The sequence below is a fragment of the Trichomycterus rosablanca genome, chromosome 9 (assembly GCF_030014385.1).
Source record: "Trichomycterus rosablanca isolate fTriRos1 chromosome 9, fTriRos1.hap1, whole genome shotgun sequence".
Taxonomy (NCBI): Eukaryota; Metazoa; Chordata; class Actinopteri; order Siluriformes; family Trichomycteridae; genus Trichomycterus; species Trichomycterus rosablanca.
Window position 1 is genome coordinate 20,009,876 of NC_085996.1, and position 18,657 is coordinate 20,028,532.

The window sequence follows — 18,657 nt, forward strand, 5'->3', positions numbered from 1 at the left end:
GTGTTTACCAAGTTATCTAAATAGTTTGCATCATTGTAGGTGCTTTAAAAAGGTAAGTGGTAAACTGGGTCAAAGTTCAAACAGATTCTGAGCCAACATGGCAAAATGTGCATGGTTCATATGAATGTTCCCTATTTTTTCTACTTACAAACGTATTACTGAAATTGTACAGTGGTACCTTGTAACTCGACGTCCCCTAAAATCAAAATCTTTGAAACTCAGCGCCCTATTTCAAGAAGGAAATAATAGAGAAATATGAGAGTTGTTGTTTCTGGTAGATACATTTTATAAAAAAAGAAGGATATTTATTATGGTGTATGGTACAGAACACGTACTGTACTGATATGTGTTTTTTATGTACAGTACTACTGTGTATTGTTGTTTATTATTATTTATTACAGTAATGTATATTCTATAATTTAAGATTAATGGAAAATATAGTTGTATTTATAACAAAAAAAAACATCTAAGACATTAGAAAAGTTAGGTAAGGGGGGGGTTTGGGAAGTCTGGCACAGATTAATTATATTTACTTTATTTCTTATGGGAAAAATAGGTTTAACATTTTGACTTAAGGAACCAATTAAATTCGTAAGTCAAGGGTCCACTGTATTTAATTTCAAATTAACGATGAACAGCCGCTTTGATCAGTGCTTGGCTTGAGTGGAATAACCATCAAATTCACTCTGAAAGCGTCCACATGTATCTGTGTTTAGCTGAATGCACCTCCAGTTTCACTTTTAAACTTGTGTTACCTCTCTTAATCATTACTGCTCATAAGTTCTCTCCACTAATGAAATTTCTTTCATTAGTGTGCACCACCATACTCCATAGGAAATACTGGCACAGCCAGCGCAAAAGCTTTTGTCACCTCTCATGTGAATTACATTCTAAGCATGCTAAGGAATACGGTATTCCAAAAGATCAAGCATCTCCACAATTAAGAAGCGTATGGAAACAATAAAGAAGTAAAGGTAAAGTGCCGGTTTTATTGTATTTTTATATTAGTTTTTAACTGTTTTCAATTGTATTTCAGTGTTTTTTTATATTATACTTGTGTTATTTTCAGTGTATAAGTGTCAAAAACCACCCCATTATTACATAAGCCTAAAATATATGCAGTTAGACGAAACCATGGAATGCATTAACAGGTTTCCCATACATCCTTATGGGAAAAAAAAAAAAACCTTCAAACTCGATGCGCTTAAAACTTAACGTCAGTCCCAGAACCAGCTGACGTCAAATTTCAAGGTACCACTGTACTCGTACACAGATGATGATGACAGTGTGCAGGCTATTTTATGTATTGATGAGACAGTATCTGAACAACATTTGAAGAATAGGAAGAGACACAACATTGGGGAAAAGTGTTTAGCGTCCCAATATTTATTAGATAAAAGGTCCTTATGTTTCAATGTGAGTTTCTGTAGCAGTTCTTTCTTTAGCATAGATGGAATAAATCCTTTGAAAAGAAAAGAACATGTTTTTCATTAAAAATAGATCAGGGATTCTTTAATTGCCTGCAGTTCAGTACCCCTCAAGCCATTAACCCTCCTGCTAAATACTTAATATGCAAACTTGCTATCTTATACACAGTGGATTTCGAAAGTTTCCAGACCTCTTGATTTTAGTAGACTTCATCATGTTGTGAATTCTGGATGGATATAATTGCCCTTGTCAACCAATCTGCAATTAATCTCCAACTCTTGTGAGTTTTTCAAAAAAAAATTTTGAAAAAATTTCAATAGACCACAGCAATAAGTTAATGGTTTTTCTTTGGCTCCAGGCAAAAAGTACTGCAATGCTGGCTGGGTTCCAGGACAAGATAAAAAGTGACGGCATCTGCGATGATAGAAAACCAGATCAAGCTTGGCAACACGGTTTTAGAAAGAAGAGCAGGAGCAAGCGACTGTGCAGTATGGTGTCACGTATGTAGCTTGTATGTAACCTGGGATGAGGTGCAGCTGTGGACAATCAACAGAAGACCAATCATGATGAGGGGCGCCAGCCTGACACTTGAAAACAAACATTACAAACATGTGCTCCTGGAGAGAGGGTCGTGGCACTTAGGAGCACATGTTTGTAATGTTTGTTTTCAAGTGTCAGGCTGACGCCCCTCATCATGATTGGTCTTCTGTTGATTGTCCACAGCTGCACCTCATCCCAGGTAGATTGCTCATGGCATATAAAGGTACAGCTGTGGATCAGTCAGTGGAGACTATTTTGCTTTGGTTTCTTGCTCCTGTCTGTCTGCTCATGTCTGTTAGCTCATGTCTATTAGCTCATGTTCGTTTGCTCCTGTTTTTGTTCTTACTCATGCTTAGAAGTCTTGTTTTGTCTTGTTCCTGTTTGTTAGTCTAAATCCTAGTGTTAGTCTAAATTTAGTGTAGGGCTTAGCTTAGGGTTTAGTATAGTTTAGTTATGTTATGTGTTTAGATTAATCTTAGCAATTAGTGTAGCATTTAGTTAAGATTTAGCATTAGTGTTTGGTGTTAGCTTAGCACAGGTCACGTGTTCGTGTGTCTTGTGTACACTTGTCTTGTGTTTTTCTATTATTAAACGGTTTGTATAACATCTCTGCGTGTGTCCGCCCTTCTAGTCAAGTCTAGCCCTAATTCTTTACATATAAAAACCGTGATTTTAAATACACATCCATCCACCTGTAGCAAATTAACCCTCATCTCTACGGCAAGTGGGCCTATTACAGTTTATAAATATTAATGCCAAATGTGTCGATTCAAAATCAAGTCTCTACCACAACAAAGTGTTCAAAGGTCAAAGGGTCTAAATTCTTTCAGAATCCACTGTATATAAAATGAATATTCTATAAGTCACGCACATACACACACAGTAAAAATAAAATGCTAGGTATGATGTCCAAAGTAAAGACTTTAGTACAATTTTAGTCATTGATAGTTTAATCATTAATTTGTTATGATCTGATAGTTACATTGTACTTAGTTCTTCTTGCCCATATAAATTGGGTTAGACTGACTGCACCCTTTTGATTGAACCTAAACATTTTCAGGTTCAGAGATGGCTGGAATACAACTGTCACCTCCCACAATCGACCTCTATTCTATATAATATGTGGAAGTAACTAAGTCTGCGCATTAAGAGATCTCTCGAAAACTAAAAAGTACAACCCCAAATCAGAAAAAGTTGGGACAATATGGAAAATGCAAATAAAATAAAAATGCAGTGTTCCTTACATTTACTTTGACTTTTATTTGATTGCAGACAGTTTATACCCAAGATATGTCATGTTTTATCTGCTCAACTTCATTTCATTTGTTAATATACCTCCATTCATGCATTTCAGGCATTCCAAAAAAAGTTGGGACAAAGGCAATTTAGGGCTAGTAATGAGGTGAAAAAATTAAATAATGATGTGATTCCAAACAGGTGATGTCAACAGGTGATTGTAAGCATGGTTTGGTACAAAATCAGCATCCAGGAAAGGCTAAGATCCCTCAGACGACACATGGGATAACCACATGGGTGAGGGATTACTTTGGCAAACCTTTGTCAAGCACTACAATACAGAGTTACATGCACAAATGCCACTTAAAATTTTACTGTGCAAAAAAGAAGCCTTATGTTAACCATGTCCAGAAGCGTTCCAGGTCTTTTTTGAAAAAAATGGGTGCTGTGTGGTCCGGACCAAAGACGAAAAGGACCATCCAGACTGTTATCAGCCACAAGTCCAAAAGCCAGGGTCTGTCATGGTATGGGGCTGTGTCAGTGCCCTTGGCAAAGGTCATTTACACTTCTGTGACGGCAGCATTAGTGCAGAAAAGCACATTTTAGAATTTAGAGCAACATATGCTGCCTTCAAGGGACGTCCATGCATTTTTCAACAAGACAATTCAAAACCACATGCTGCACAAATTACAAAGACATGGCTGCGGAGGAAGAGGATACAGGTACTGGACTGGCCTGCCTGCAGTCCTGATCTGTCCCCAATAGAGAATGTGTGGAGAATTTTGAAACGTAAAAAGGTGTCAACGACGACCCCGTACTGTTGTGCATCTTAAGACGTGTTTGCAGGAAGAATGAGACAAAATAAAACCTGAAGCACTAAATCACTTGGTCTCCTTGGTGTCAAAGTATGCGTCTTTTAAGTGTGGTGAAAAGGAACGGTAACATTGCAAAGTGGTAAATGCTTTACTGTCCCAACTTTTTTTGGAATGTGTTGCAGGCCTGAAATGCAGGAATGGAGGTATATTAACAAATGAAATTAAGTTGAGCAAACAAAACATGAAATATCTCAGGTTCATCCTGTCTGCAATCAAATAAAAGTCAAAGTAAATGTAAGAAACTCTGTGTTTTTATTTTATTTGCATTTTCCATACTGTTCCAACTTTTTTGATTGGGGTTGTACATTCTAAAACAAAGACATACACTGCTTAAAAAATGAAGGGAACACTTTACCATCACACTATAACCCCAAATCAACTAAACATTAAGGATATCAATCTGTTCAGTTAGGAAGCATAGACGACTGTAAATCAGTTCCATTTACATTTTACATTTTCAGCATTTAGCAGACGCTTTTATCCAAAGCGACTTACACAGTGAGCGGAACACAATGAGCAATTGAGGGTTAAGGGCCTTGCTCAGGGACCCAACAGTGGCAACTTGGTGGTGGTGGGGCTTGAACCAGCAACCTTCTGTTTACTAGTCCAGTACCTTAACCACTGAGCTATCACTGGCCCCCAGTTCCACCTGCTTAAGTGCAAATAAATATGCCAACTGGTGCACTGAAGAGGCAAAGCAAAACAATTCACAAAAATGTTCTTGCAAGTGGTGGCCACAGACAATTAGTTTCTCCTTATTCTTTCTGATTGTGCTCTAGTTTTGGATTTTGCTATTTACTGGTAATTACCGGTAGTGACAAGAACATGCAGCCATGCAGCTTAATTAGTACTCACCAGAGTTGGCAGGTCTGCCATTGGCACCCTATTCTCTTCACAGATGAGCTGATTTACACTGAGCATGTGTGACAGAAAGAATCTGGAGATTCTGTGTTGAACGTTATGCTTCCTGCAACAACTTCCTGCATGACCGGTTTGGCGGTTGGTCTGTGATGGTCTGGGAAGTCATATCCTTAAAGGTACAAACTTCCATGTGATAACAACTGTACCCTCACTGCTATTAGGTACGGGAATAAAATCCTTAAAACAATTGTCAGAAATTACGCTGGTGCAGTGGACCCTGGGTTTCTCCTGGTCCAAGACAATGACCAGCCTTATGTGGCTTGAGTGTGTAGGCAAATCCTGGCATTGATGCCATTGACTGGCCTTCATGTTTCCCAGACCTAAATCCAATTAAGAACCTCTGGGACGTTATGTATCAGTGCATTCAGTGCCACCAAGTAGCACCACAGACTGTCCAGAGGCTCACTGATGTCGAGATCCTCCAAGATGCCATCCGATGTCTCATCATGAGCATGCCCACATGTTGTAAGGAGTGCATACAGGCACAGTTGCTGTAATGAAATTCATGAAAACTGGACCAGTCTGTAATTAAAGAAGTTGACTTTGATTTTTGGTATGATTTTGAATCCAGGTCTCAATGGTATAAGGATTTTGGTTTCCATTGACCATTGTAACATCATTTTGTTCTCAGCGATTTATCAACACAATTTATATCAGGAATAAAATGTTTTACTTGAATCAGTTGTTTATCAAAATCTGATTGAAGACTGTGTGTCTTAAGTGTTCCTTTAATTTTTGAAGCAGTTTAATTACTTAAAGCATTGGAGCAGGATAAAATATGTAAACAAATTTGAACTACTGGCATGTTTTGTAAAATGTTTGCCAAAGGAATTTTATAATGTAAAAAATAAATATGAATTATTAGCACTGTTTATGTAGTTGGTATTTCGTAAATTAAATTTGTTTGCCTAGAAATCCACATGAACTATTATTAAAAACCTTCAATGATCCTATATGCATCTTAGATGACCACTTGTAAGGTCCTGACACTAAGACAGAGAATATTTGCATTACGAAATTCAAGCTGGGTAAATATAGAGCAGCCAGTCCATCTACTGGAATGTTTCTGAAGGTAGATACACTGTAAACTGAGGTCAGGAGCAAACCTAGGTCCCCTAAGCTGTGCGGCACTAACACTACCTCCATATTCCCATTCATTACTGCAGTTGTTCCTAATGACATGATAAAACATCTAAAAAGTTACTACATATTTTACAATATATTCCAAAAGTTGCTGGTCTCACCTGGGTGTGTTACACTGTTTCTTCTTGCTCATGGCTTTAAAACAAGAAGATCTTGCACAGCTGTTCTTGCAGTTAATGACCTGATATATGAGAGGGTTATACATGGCAGATGATTTTGCCAGTAAGGTTGGTATGACTGAGACTGAAATTGGCACTGAATCAGGCTTTCCAAATGCAGACATCACTGACACAACCGCATAAGGGATCCAGGCTATTAAAAATCCAGCGCAGATTAACATCGCCACCTGCAGGACAAAGGCAGAATTTTTATTGGCTGCATATTCCCTGCAAGCAGAGCTAAAAGGTAATTAATACAAAGAATACAAAAATCATCCAATATTTTTAGTCAAAAATACAATTTAAAAAGCAGTGATTCATTACATTATTTTATAGTATTAATAATTTTATTATATTTTTATCATGGGTTGAAATTTGGAGCTAGACATTCTGAAGCAAAAGTTTGGACACTCTTAGTAATTTCATGTTAATGTCTTGGTCAGCCCCCATCCCACCCCCTAGACAAAGCCAATCATGTCTGTATGTACACGCCCAACCAGCTGATAGCACCACTGGGGATTAGAATCCTAGATCCCAGAGACACTGAACTAGCAAAATTTGCCATTGTGCCACTTACATGCCTTACTCTAAGTAACGTGCATAATTTTACATGATTTAAGATCACTGAACAAAGGCATGTTAGTGGCAGTACACCGATCAGCCATAACATTAAAACCACCCCCTTGTATCTACACTCACTGTCCATTTTATCAGCTCGACTTATATAGAAGCACTTTGTAGTTCTACAATTACTGACTGTAGTCCATCTGTTTCTCTGCATGCTTTGTTAGCCCCCATTCATGCTGTTCTTCAATGGTCAGGACCCTCCCAGGACCACCACATAGTAGGTATTATTTGGGTGTTGGATCATTCTCAGCACAGCAGTGACACTGACATGGTGGTGGTGTGTTTGTGTGTGTTGTGCTGGTATGAGTGGATCAGACACAGCAGTGCTGATAAAGTTTTTAAACACATCACTGTCACTGCTGGACTGAGAACCAAAAACATATCCAGGCAACAGCGGCCTGTGGGCACTAATGAAGGTCTAGAAGATGACCAACTCAAACAGCAGCAACAGATGAGCGATCGGCTCTGACTTTACATCTACAAGGTGGACCAACTAGGTGGGAGTGTCTAATAGAGTGGACAGTGAGTGGACACGGTATTTAAAAACTCCACTCATACCAGCACAACACACACTAACACACCACCACCATGTCAGTGTCACTGCAGTGCTGAGAATGATCCACCACCCAAATAACACCTACTCTGTGTTGGCCCTGTGTGGGTCCTGACCATTGAAGAACAGGGTGAAAGCAGGCTAAAACAGTATTTAGTGAAACTGATGGACTACAGTCAGTAATTGTAGAACTACAAAGTGCTTCTATATGGTAAGTGGAGCTGATAAAATGGACAGTGAGTGTAGAAACAAGGAGGTAGTCATAATGTTATATGGTCTGCAGTTTAAATCAATCCTCTCCATACAATACATTTTAATGTACGGATGCCGAAAAATATCAATAATGCACCTTGGTTAACTTCAACTCCAGACTGCGACTGTTCTTATTCCGTGTGTCAAAGTAGGAGACCTCTTTAGCAGATGACTTCACCTTGATGATAATCCTGGTGTAGGAGAAGACAATGATACATGTAGGCAGGACAAGGCAGAAGATGAGCATGCACATGACAAAGCTCTGGCCTGACACAGAGGCCTGTGCCTGCCACCAGTTCAGTGTGCAGGAGGTGCCAAAAGGTTCAGGAGCATAGCTTCCCCAGCCAACAAGTGGCATGCTGGCCCAGAATGCTGCATACAGCCACACTAACAGCATACTCAGCATGGCATGATGCCGCTTCACCCATGTACCTGTGTGATAAGAGAGATACTATGAGCAACTCACAAAACAGTTTCCTTAAAAACATTTATTAATATTTGGTAACTTTAGTCTGGTCTGTGTTCCAGAGGGTCAGGGGCCTTTGCCAGAAACACTGTGCAAAGGTGGACAGGGAGCCAGTCCACTACAAAATATTTCTGGTAATTTATTTGTCCACTAAATAGCTGTACACGTTCAGTGCAAAATATTCTGATACACAGTGCAACTTAATTACAAATATCTTGAATTGTGATACATTTTAAAACAACTTAAGGTTTTGTACAAATTTGGTATTTAAATCGTTTGGTATTTAATCGTTAAATCATTACCAATTGACTCAATTTTACAATCTGTTACAATTTGTTAAGATTTGTCAGTATAGTAAAAAAAACTGTAGAAAAGCAGAGATCTGGAGAAGGATACCATCTTAAAGGCAATTAATTTATTGTACCTTAACACTCACTTTAACCCCTAATTAAACATAAAGAAAATGAAACCACAGCAACAATGCCTAGATCAGACCATCCCTTAACACTGTAAAAAAACAGTTAGAAGATTACTTGTTACAATGGCCACTGTGACATCACCTGTAACACTGGGTTAGTAGCAAAAGTTAAATAACACACAGTACAGAGAGATTTTGAATAAGAGCTCCTCTTACTGGAAATCTTAAACAGCAAATAACTTCTAGCATGACAATGATAAAAGCATCATGTAACACTAAAGTGGTTTAGGGTTATGTAAGCCCTGACTAAATATCTGTGGCAAGACTGCAAAACAGTTGTACACCACTGCTTCTCAACTAACCTGACCAAGCTTAAAGAAAATTTACCATATAATGCAGAAATCAAAGCCTTAATAAACTATATGGTGAAAAGTGTGTAGACACCGCTTCTAATTATTTAGTTTATGTGTTTCAGCCACCCCAATTTCAAGCCAGTGTATAAAATTAATCACAAAAAATTAAATTAATGCCTTCAACATTTGTGAAAGGAACACATTTTTGTTCCTGCATGACTTTGTCCCAGTACACAAAGCAAGCTCCATAAAAACACAGTTTCTCACTAGTCTGATGTGAAGAATTTCTGGTGGTCTACATAGAGACTAGAACTCAACTCCATTTAACACTTTTGGGATAAACTGAAACATTAATTGCAAGCTAGACCTTCTTGCTCAATGTCAGTGCCTGACCTTACAAACACATCTTTGTCTATATAGGCACAAATTCAAAACATTCATGCTCTAAAGTCTTGTGAAAAGCCTTCCCAGATAGAGTAGATATACACCATATTAATGCCTATGTGTTTGAAATGGGATGTCGAACAAGTTCATGTTCAGGTGTACACATACTTTAGCCATATACTGTCTTTGATTTACAATTCAGGCATTTCCCAGGTTGTGACCAGCATTTACAAAAAAAAAACTGCCAGTGGTGGACATGATCAGGGCAAAATACATATACTGTAGTACTTATGGCAATGGAGGAGCTACATTAGCAGTAGCTGTGATGTCTAAGCATTAAAAAAGACCATCTAAAATGAGTGAGTGTAACTCCCAAACTGCACACAATAAATGGGCATTACTTATGTGGACTTACTTGTAGATAAGTGTAGATAAGTGTAGATAAGTGTAGATAAGTGGGCTTTGTAGTGGGGTGGTTCCAGCCTTCATTAATGTTTGATGGTCTGGTGAAACACTTTTCACATGGTCACCAGAAGTCTGTATTGACTTGATGGCACTTAAAAGTGGTGACCCCTGGTGACTATATGGAAAGTGTTTACCAGACCAACTTTCCTGACTTCTGTTTGGGTCTTCCTAACAGCTCATTCAATGTTTCTCTCATTTTATCCATCCATCATGTAGCTGGCCATCCTCTACCACTTTTACATTCAACTCTTTCAAATACAGTTGTCTTTTCCAATGAACTGGTTCTTCTCAATATGCCCAAAATAAGAGAGCTTTGGTTCCGTTATCTGGAGTATAATGAGAGGTTGAATTTAATTTGGTTAAGGATCCATTTATTTGTCTTCTTGCCAACCAATGTATTTGTAAGTCTTCACCAGCACCAAAGTTCAAAGGCATCAACAATCTTACTATCCCGCTTTTTTATTGTACATTTATAAAAAACTACAGAGAAGATTCTCATCTAGACAATTCTAAACATTGTATTTGTCTCTTCATACATCTTGACAACTGGTAAAAATCTTTACCAGTTTCGTCATTCTTGTTTTGCCTAGAGCCAAATATAATGAACAATAACACACTGCTCAGCTTTAACTGGTCTTACAGAATTATAATGTAAAATTTTAGACCAAAAAAAATTTTCTTACAAAATCAATGTCTGATAAACAATATAGAATAAAAATCAAAACAGTACATACCATATCTTAAATGGCAGATTTTCAGGTAGCGATCAAAGCTAACAATTGTCATGGTAGCGAGACTGCCACATCCAAAGAAAAAGCCAGTCCAACCATAGAAGCGACATCCCTTCCAGCCAAAGGGCCAGCGATGGTTGAAACTTGACACCATAAAGAATGGCTTTCCTGTGACTACAGAGACAAGAAAAAATTATGCATAATTATAATGATATTTTAACAGTGTTGATGAGGATGTATAAGACTATGAGGACTAATCCATGTGAGTATATTTTTAGGCAAGGTCGATTCATTTTAAGCAAAAGTCAACACCTTTCTGAATGGTTGAAGCCCAGTTTTTTTTTTTACAGGCATAAACTTGTTCTTGTTGCTGATTGATGGCACAACTGGGTAAAGTCTCCCTGTACAAACTCTATTTTTACTTATTTAACTGACAAAAGTACACACAAATAACAAAGAATGATTTGTCTGACCAACTTGGTTATATTTTGCAAATTTAAACAAATTTTAAACAATGATTTGATGCCTGCAACACAATTTAAAAAGCTGGTTAAAATAAGAGTGAAAACTGGGAGGAAACCGGAGCTCTTGGAGGAAACCCACACAGACACGGGGAGAACTCCATTAAACACTTTTTTACTAAACAGTAAAAAAGTCATAGAAGGTTCTTGACTGTTCCATGAGTCAAAACTTGATAACTTCAATTTTTTATCCTTTTTTCATGCCAAGATTTTATTGAATTATTCAGTTACTGTGTCTTGTACTTTTCTGTAACAAACATACTTTTTGTTTTATTTATTTATTTATTTTTATCAAATTCATTTTACTAAACGCTTTTTCAGGTGCTAGTCCTTTAGCTTGTTTTTAACGTCTTTATACTTTTGCACCAAAAATATTAACTACTATGCAACAGAAAATTAAATTTCATGCCTTTAAATCCAGAGAACTCAACGCCGCTTCTGGCCATGATTAACATAAGGCTTCTTTTTGTTTTAAGTTTTAAGTGGAATTTGTGAATGTAACTCTGTATTGTAGTGCTTTACAAAGTAATCCCTTGCCCATGTGGTTATATCAGCTGTTGATGAATGACGAATGATGATGAATGTTCTTGATGCAGTGACGCCTAAGGGATCAGAGATCATGAGTATTCGGTTTAGTCGTGCACTCTATATTAACAAATGAAATGAAGTTGACCAGACAAAACATGAAATATCTTGGGTTTATACTGTCTGCAATGAAATAAAAGTCAAAGTAAATGTAAAAAACATACACTATATTGCCAAAAGTATTCGCTCGTCTGCCTTCACACGCATATGAACTTGAGTGACATCCCATTCTTAATCCATAGGGTTTAATATGATGTCGGCCCACCCTTTGCAGCTATAACAGCTTCAACTCTTCTGGGAAGGCTTTCCACAAGGTTTAGGAGTGTGTTTATGGGAATTTTTGACCATTCTTCCAAAAGCGCATTTGTGAGGTCAGTCACTGATGTTGGACGAGAAGAATCTCTTGGTATGCTGAAGCATTAAGACTTCCTTTCACTGGAACTAAGGGGCCGAGCCCAACTCCTGAAAAACAACCCCACACCATAATCCCCCTCCACCAAACTTTACACTTGACACAATGCAGTCAGACAAGTACCGTTCTCCTGGCAACCGCCAAACCCAGACTCGTCCATCTGATTACCAGACAGATGAAGTTCTCTACACACTGTTCTTGAGCTAATCTGAAGTCCACATGAAGTTTTGAGGTCTGTAGCGATTGACTCTGCAGAAAGTTGGCGACCTCTGCGCACTATGCGCTGACCCCGCTCTGTCATTATACATGGCTACAACTTCGTGGCTGGGTTGGTGTCGTTCCCAATCGCTTCCACTTTGTTATAATACCACTGACAGTTGACTGTGGAATATTTAGTAGTGAAATTGGACTTGTTGCACAGGTGGCATCCTATCACAGTACCATGCTGGAATTCCCTGAGCTTCTGAGAGCGACCCATTCTTTCACAAATGTTTCTAGAAGCAGTCTGCATGTTTAGGTGCTTGGTTTTATACACCTGTGGCCATGGACGTGATTGGAAAACCTGAATTCAATGATTTGGATGGGTGAGTGAATACTTTTGGCAATATAGTGTACATGTCCCACATACTGTCCCAACATTTTCTGATTTGGACAGACAGACTTGGCTTTTTATCATGGATTCTGAAATAGCATACTTTGTACCCTTCTGCTTGATCAGTTCAGTGTGACCTGAAAAATTCAGTTCAATACAACATCCAGCATTATTGGTTGACCTTACAGACACTCCTCTGACCAATTATTATGAAATCAAACAAAAATGTTATGTATTTTTATACATCATTATATCTTTGTCTTGCTTTGCCAAGTTTTGAAGTTTACAGTCATGTTTATGCCAAACTGCTACAACTTCTGAACAGGCCATTAAGACTGTGATGTGGCATGCCCTACAGGGAAATGTTAAGATTAACTTAATGAAGCATAACAAATATAGTATTCAAAGAAATGCTTTTTAGTGCAGCAAAGTAACCTCCAACATTCAGATGTTACTAAATAAAAGGGTATGTTTCTCAGTGGGAGAAAAAACAAGCATGCCTTTGTGTTACATTAATTTAACAAAATTATGATGTTACAGATAGCAGATAGCAGTTCTCTTCTCAGACTAATCATATGAGTACAGTATTAAGTCATAAAATCTTCCACCATTATTAAAAACATCCATTAATTCAGACAGACACACTCTGGAACTTTTATCAGTTTTCTGAATGATCTGAAGCTGTTCTCCTAGGCAACATGAACTCTAATGCTTTGTTGTTCATGCTTTGTTACTAATGTTTTCTGTGTTGTCTGTTTTGGGGAAATGAACCTTTTTTAACAAGTTCAGTGTCCAAACCTTAATTCGGATTGTTACACAGTCGTCATATCTATATGCCGTTATAAACTCTTTTTACTATAAATATATACAGTACATACACTGAACAGCCATAACATTAAAACCACCTCCTTGTTTCTACACTCACTGTCCATTTTATCAGCTCCACTTACCTTATAGAAGCACTTTGTAGTTCTACAATTACTGACTGTAGTCCATGTTTTTCTCTGCACGCTTTGTTAGCCCCCTTTCATGCTGTTCTTAAATGGTCAGGACTCTCACAGGACCACTACAGAGCAGGTATTATTTGGGTGTTTGATCATTTTCAGCACTGCAGTGACACTGACATGGTGGTGGTGTGTTAGTGTGTGTTGTGCTGGTATGAGTGGATAAGACAAAGCAATGCTGCTGGAGTTTTTAAACACCTCACTGTGACTGCTGGGCTAAGAATAGTCCACCAACCAAAAACATCCAGCCAACAGCGCCCCGTGGGCAGCATCCTATGACCACTGATGAAGGTCTAGAAGATGACCAACTCAAACAGCAGCAATAGATGAGCGATCGTCTTTGACTTTACATCTACAAGGTGGACCAACTAGGTAGGAGTGTCTAATAGAGTGGGCAGTGAGTGGACATGGTATTTAAAAACTCCAGCAGTGCTGCTGTGTCTGATCCACTCATACCAGCACAACACAACACATTATGTTCCCGGTACGTGAAAGTCTTTCCAAAACAATTAGAATAGAATAGATTTCATGTATGCCACAAATACCCAAAATATAAGAGCATTTGGTTTTAAAAATTGCTACTAAATGTATACATTCCTTTGTCATATGCAATGCAGTTAAAGCTAAATAAAGAAATGTAAATATTTCAAATGTAGTAATCAAGTAAACAAAGTCTTACCAGATATTCCAAAGTCAAATATAGCTAAATTCAGTGTCATTAATTCAGGTGGTTTTAGCTTTGTCTTTCTTTTGATGGACATATAGATGACAAAGCCATTACCTATGGCGGACACCACACCTAAAAATAAAAAAAAGATTATATTAATACTTGGCCTTGGTGTCAAGACAGTTTACAGTTTACATAGCACACATTTGTGTTGATCACACATCTGTACAGATAATGTCTCATGCTAAAATGAGCAAGTAAAATGCATTAAACAGCACTGTGAGAGGCAAAAAAGGTTAGAAACAATAAAATATCTTTGTGGAATTAAGTGTAAAGTATTTGATAAAAATGTCAGCCTTTAGTCTTAGTTTGAAGATACTGAGAGAGTAGCTGCTGGGACAGACAAGAAAATATTTTTCTCTAGTTGAAGCTCACCTGAAATTAACTGATACAAAGTGGAAGCATTCATTGTGATCTACTGAGTAAACTTTTAGAAATAAAAAAAAATTTATGTTGATGGATAAAATGAATGCTGTATTTACTAAGCCAAAAGAAGAATACAAAAGAAGAATAAAAAAAAGGCCATTCATTAAGTATTTCTTTACCTTTAAATCTCACCAAGTATACAATAACTTTTATTACTATTTATTTTTAACAAGACAATGTAAAACCACATGCTGCACACATTACAAAGGCATGGCTGTGAAAGAAGAGGGTATGGGTACTGGACTGGCCTGCCGTCCTGACCTGTCCCTAATAGAGAAAGTGTGGACAATTTTCAATCGACAAAAGCGACAACGTTGACCCCGTACTGTTGAAAGCTGCAACACTAAATCACTTGGTTTCAAAACGTCTTTTAAGTGTGGTGAAAAGGAATGGCAACATTACAAAGTGGTACATGCTTTACTGTCTCAACTTTATTTCTCCTACAACCCCAAATCAGTAAAAGTTGGGACAGCATGGAAAATGCAAATAATAAAAAACACAGAGTTTCTTACATTTACTTTGACTTTTATTTCATTTCATTCTGCAGCCATGCCTTTGTAATGTGTGCAGCATGTGGTTTTGCTCTATGTTGCTCTAAGATCTCAATGTACTTTTCTGCATTAATGCTGCCATCACAGAAGTGTAAATGACCTTTGCCAAGGGCACTGACACAGCCCCAGACCATGACAGACCCTGGCTTTTGGACTTGTTGCCGAATAACAGTCTGGATGATCCTTTTCCTCTTTGGTCCGGAGCACAGGGTGTTCATTTTTTCCAAAAAAAGACCTGGAATGCTGATTCATCTAAGCACAATACACATTTCCACTGTGTGATGGTCCATCCTAGATGCCTCTGAGCCCAGAGAAGTCAACGCTGCTTCTGGACATGGTTAACATAAGGCTTCTTTTTTGCATAGTAAAGTTTTAAGTGGCATTTGTGCATGTTACTCTGTATTGTAGTGCTTACAAAAGTTTGCCAAAGTAATCCCTCACCCATGTGGTTATATCAGTTATTGTTGAGTGGCGGTTCTTGATGCAGTGCCGTCTGAGGGATCGAAGATCACAGGCGTTCAGCTTAAGCTTGCACCCTTGGCCTTTACGCACTGAATTTCTCCCGATTCCTTGAATGGTTTAATGATATTATGCACTGTAGAGGGAGAAATATGCAAATCCCTTCTGATCTTTCTTTAAGGTACATTGTTTTGAAGCATTTCAATAATTTTCTCATGCATTTGTTGACAAACTGGAGATCCTCTGATCATCTTTGCTCATTAAAAGACTCTTTCCAAAAAGTCTTTCCTGGATGCTGCTTTTGTACCAAACCATGATTACAATCACCTGTTGACATCACCAGTTTGGAATCACATCATTATTTAGATTTTTCAACTCATTACTAGCCCTAAATTGTCCCCGTCTCAACTTTTTTGGAATGTGTTGCAGGAATAAAATGCAGGAATGGAGGTTTATTAATAAATGAAATGAAGTTGAGTAGACAAAACATGAAATATCTTGGGTTCATCCTGTCTGCAATCAAATAAAAGTCAAAGTAAATGTAAAGAACACTGCTTTTTATTTTATTTACATTTTACATACTGTCCCAACTTTTTCTGATTTGGGGTTGTAAATAAACAGTATAATAATAAATAATACAAACAAAGTACATTTTGTAACGTGCAGAAATTATTGTGATTGTGGTCACTGGTGATTATGCTGCCTTCTTTTGCCTTTTTTTCCAAGAGATTCAAGAGGCATCTGCAAAGACAAGCTGTGTCTCATTTATTTCAAGCTGTTTAAAGGTGATATAATCTGTATTCACTGGACTAAGCTCGGGGGTGTTATTTTGTTTATGCATCTTATGAACAAGCTCACAGCAATTAAATTGATTCATCAATGGACAAGAAGTTTTCCCTTTTATATGAATGCATTTCCTTATGAATGACACTCCATAGTGTGCTTCAATAACATTGTTTTTCTATGCTTTTAACAACTAGACATTAAAAATAATAGTAAAAATAATAAGAGGCATATGAACCATCTGAGACTGTATAGAATCTTACCAATGATGAGGATGTAGAAGGCTGCCACTATGTCTCCCTCCTTAGAAAGTCTGGAAGCGAATGGGTCCCCTCGAAGGAGATAGTGGGGAGTGTGTTGTGATGTCTTGTTTTCCATTATTGTGTTGTTCTCTGAAGTTTGATTGGTCTTCTGTGGGTTAAGAGGTTACACAATTTAAATATAACACTTTACTACAGTACTCTAAATGGTATCATTACCAGGGCTATGTTTCATCAGTGCATGCAGTAGTGTGAATCCAATAGATTGCATGCATCAGTCAAGGGGTGTTGGTCGGTAGTGTACACTATTAAAATTAAAACGCTCCCTTACTGTAATATTTTGAGGGTGTTTGTATGTAAAACCTTAAAACCCTAAAAACATTTTTAAAAGCAAATGACCAACAATAAATGACTAAATATCACCAATGACATTATTAACAAAACATATTTAATGAGTTTTGGGTAAACATACAATTATGTATTGCAAGTATTCATAATGGATATCGAACAAGTGTTCCCTCTGCAACAAGACATTGAAAAATTTTATAGATTAAAAAATACAACAAAATGATTAAATAAATAAACTGGACAAGGCGACAGTTCTGAGAAGCCAGCTGTACAGAGTAACAGTTCAGGGAAGTCAGCTGTACGGAGTAACAGTTCAGGGAAGTCAGCTGTACAGAGTAACAGTTCAGGGAAGTCAGCTGTACAGAGTAACAGTTCAGGGAAGTCAGCTGTACGGAGTAACAGTTCAGGGAAACCAGCTGTACAGAGTAACAGTTCAGGGAAGCCAGCTGTACAGAGTAACAGTTCAGGGAAGCCAGCTGTACGGAGTAACTGTTCAGGGAAGCCAGCTGTACGGATTAACAGTTCAGGGAAGCCAGCTGTATGGAGTAACAGTTAAGGGAAGCCAGTTGTACGGAGTAACAGTTAAGGGAAGCCAGCTGTATGGAGTAACAGTTAAGGGAAGCCAGCTGTACGGAGTAACAGTTAAGGGAAGCCAGCTGTACACAGAACAGTTCAGGGAAGCCAGCTGTACACAGAACAGTTCAGGGAAGCCAGCTGTACACAGAACAGTTCAGGGAAGCCAGCTGTACAGAGTAAAAGTTAAGGGAAGCCAGCTGTACAGAGTAAAAGTTCAGGGAAGCCAGCTGTATGGAGTAACAGTTCAGGGAAGCCAGCTGTACAGAGAAACAGTTAAGGGAAGCCAGCTGTACGGAGTAACAGTTCAGGGAAGCCAGCTGTACAGAGTAACAGTTCAGGGAAGCCAGCTGTATGGAGTAACAGTTCAGGGAAGCCAGCTGTACGGAGTAACAGTTCAGGGAAGCCAGCTGTACAGAGTAACAGTTCAGGGAAGCCAGCTGTACGGAGTAACAGTTCAGGGAAGCCAGCTGTACAGAGTAACAGTTCAGGGAAGCCAGCTGTATGGAGTAACAGTTCAGGGAAGCCAGCTGTTCGGAGTAACAGTTCAGGGAAGACAGCTGTACAGAGTAACAGTTAAGGGAAGCCAGCTGTATGGAGTAACAGTTCAGGGAAGCCAGCTGTACGGAGTAACAGTTCAGGGAAGACAGCTGTACAGAGTAACAGTTCAGGGAAGCCAGCTGTATGGAGTAACAGTTAAGGGAAGCCAGCTGTACGGAGTAACAGTTCAGGGAAGCCAGCTGTACAGAGTAACAGTTCAGGGAAGCCAGCTGTATGGAGTAACAGTTCAGGGAAGCCAGCTGTTCGGAGTAACAGTTCAGGGAAGACAGCTGTACAGAGTAACAGTTAAGGGAAGCCAGCTGTAT

General features: G+C 38.3%; 1 protein-coding gene across 1 annotated transcript in view; it reads right to left on the reverse strand.

Moving 5' to 3' along the window:
- Positions 1-1,377: 1,377 nt before the first annotated feature.
- opn5 (opsin 5) overlaps positions 1,378-18,657 on the reverse strand; it is a 37,621-nt gene continuing 20,341 nt past the window's right edge. Inside the window, exons 2-7 of the mRNA XM_063001231.1 lie at positions 16,874-17,021; positions 14,344-14,463; positions 10,554-10,724; positions 7,831-8,165; positions 6,245-6,489; positions 1,378-1,462 (exon numbers count right to left, since the gene is read on the reverse strand). Coding sequence (XP_062857301.1) covers positions 1,405-1,462; positions 6,245-6,489; positions 7,831-8,165; positions 10,554-10,724; positions 14,344-14,463; positions 16,874-16,988 — 1,044 coding nt within the window. The 5' untranslated portion in view covers positions 16,989-17,021 and the 3' untranslated portion in view covers positions 1,378-1,404. The remainder of the gene's footprint in view (positions 1,463-6,244; positions 6,490-7,830; positions 8,166-10,553; positions 10,725-14,343; positions 14,464-16,873; positions 17,022-18,657) is intronic.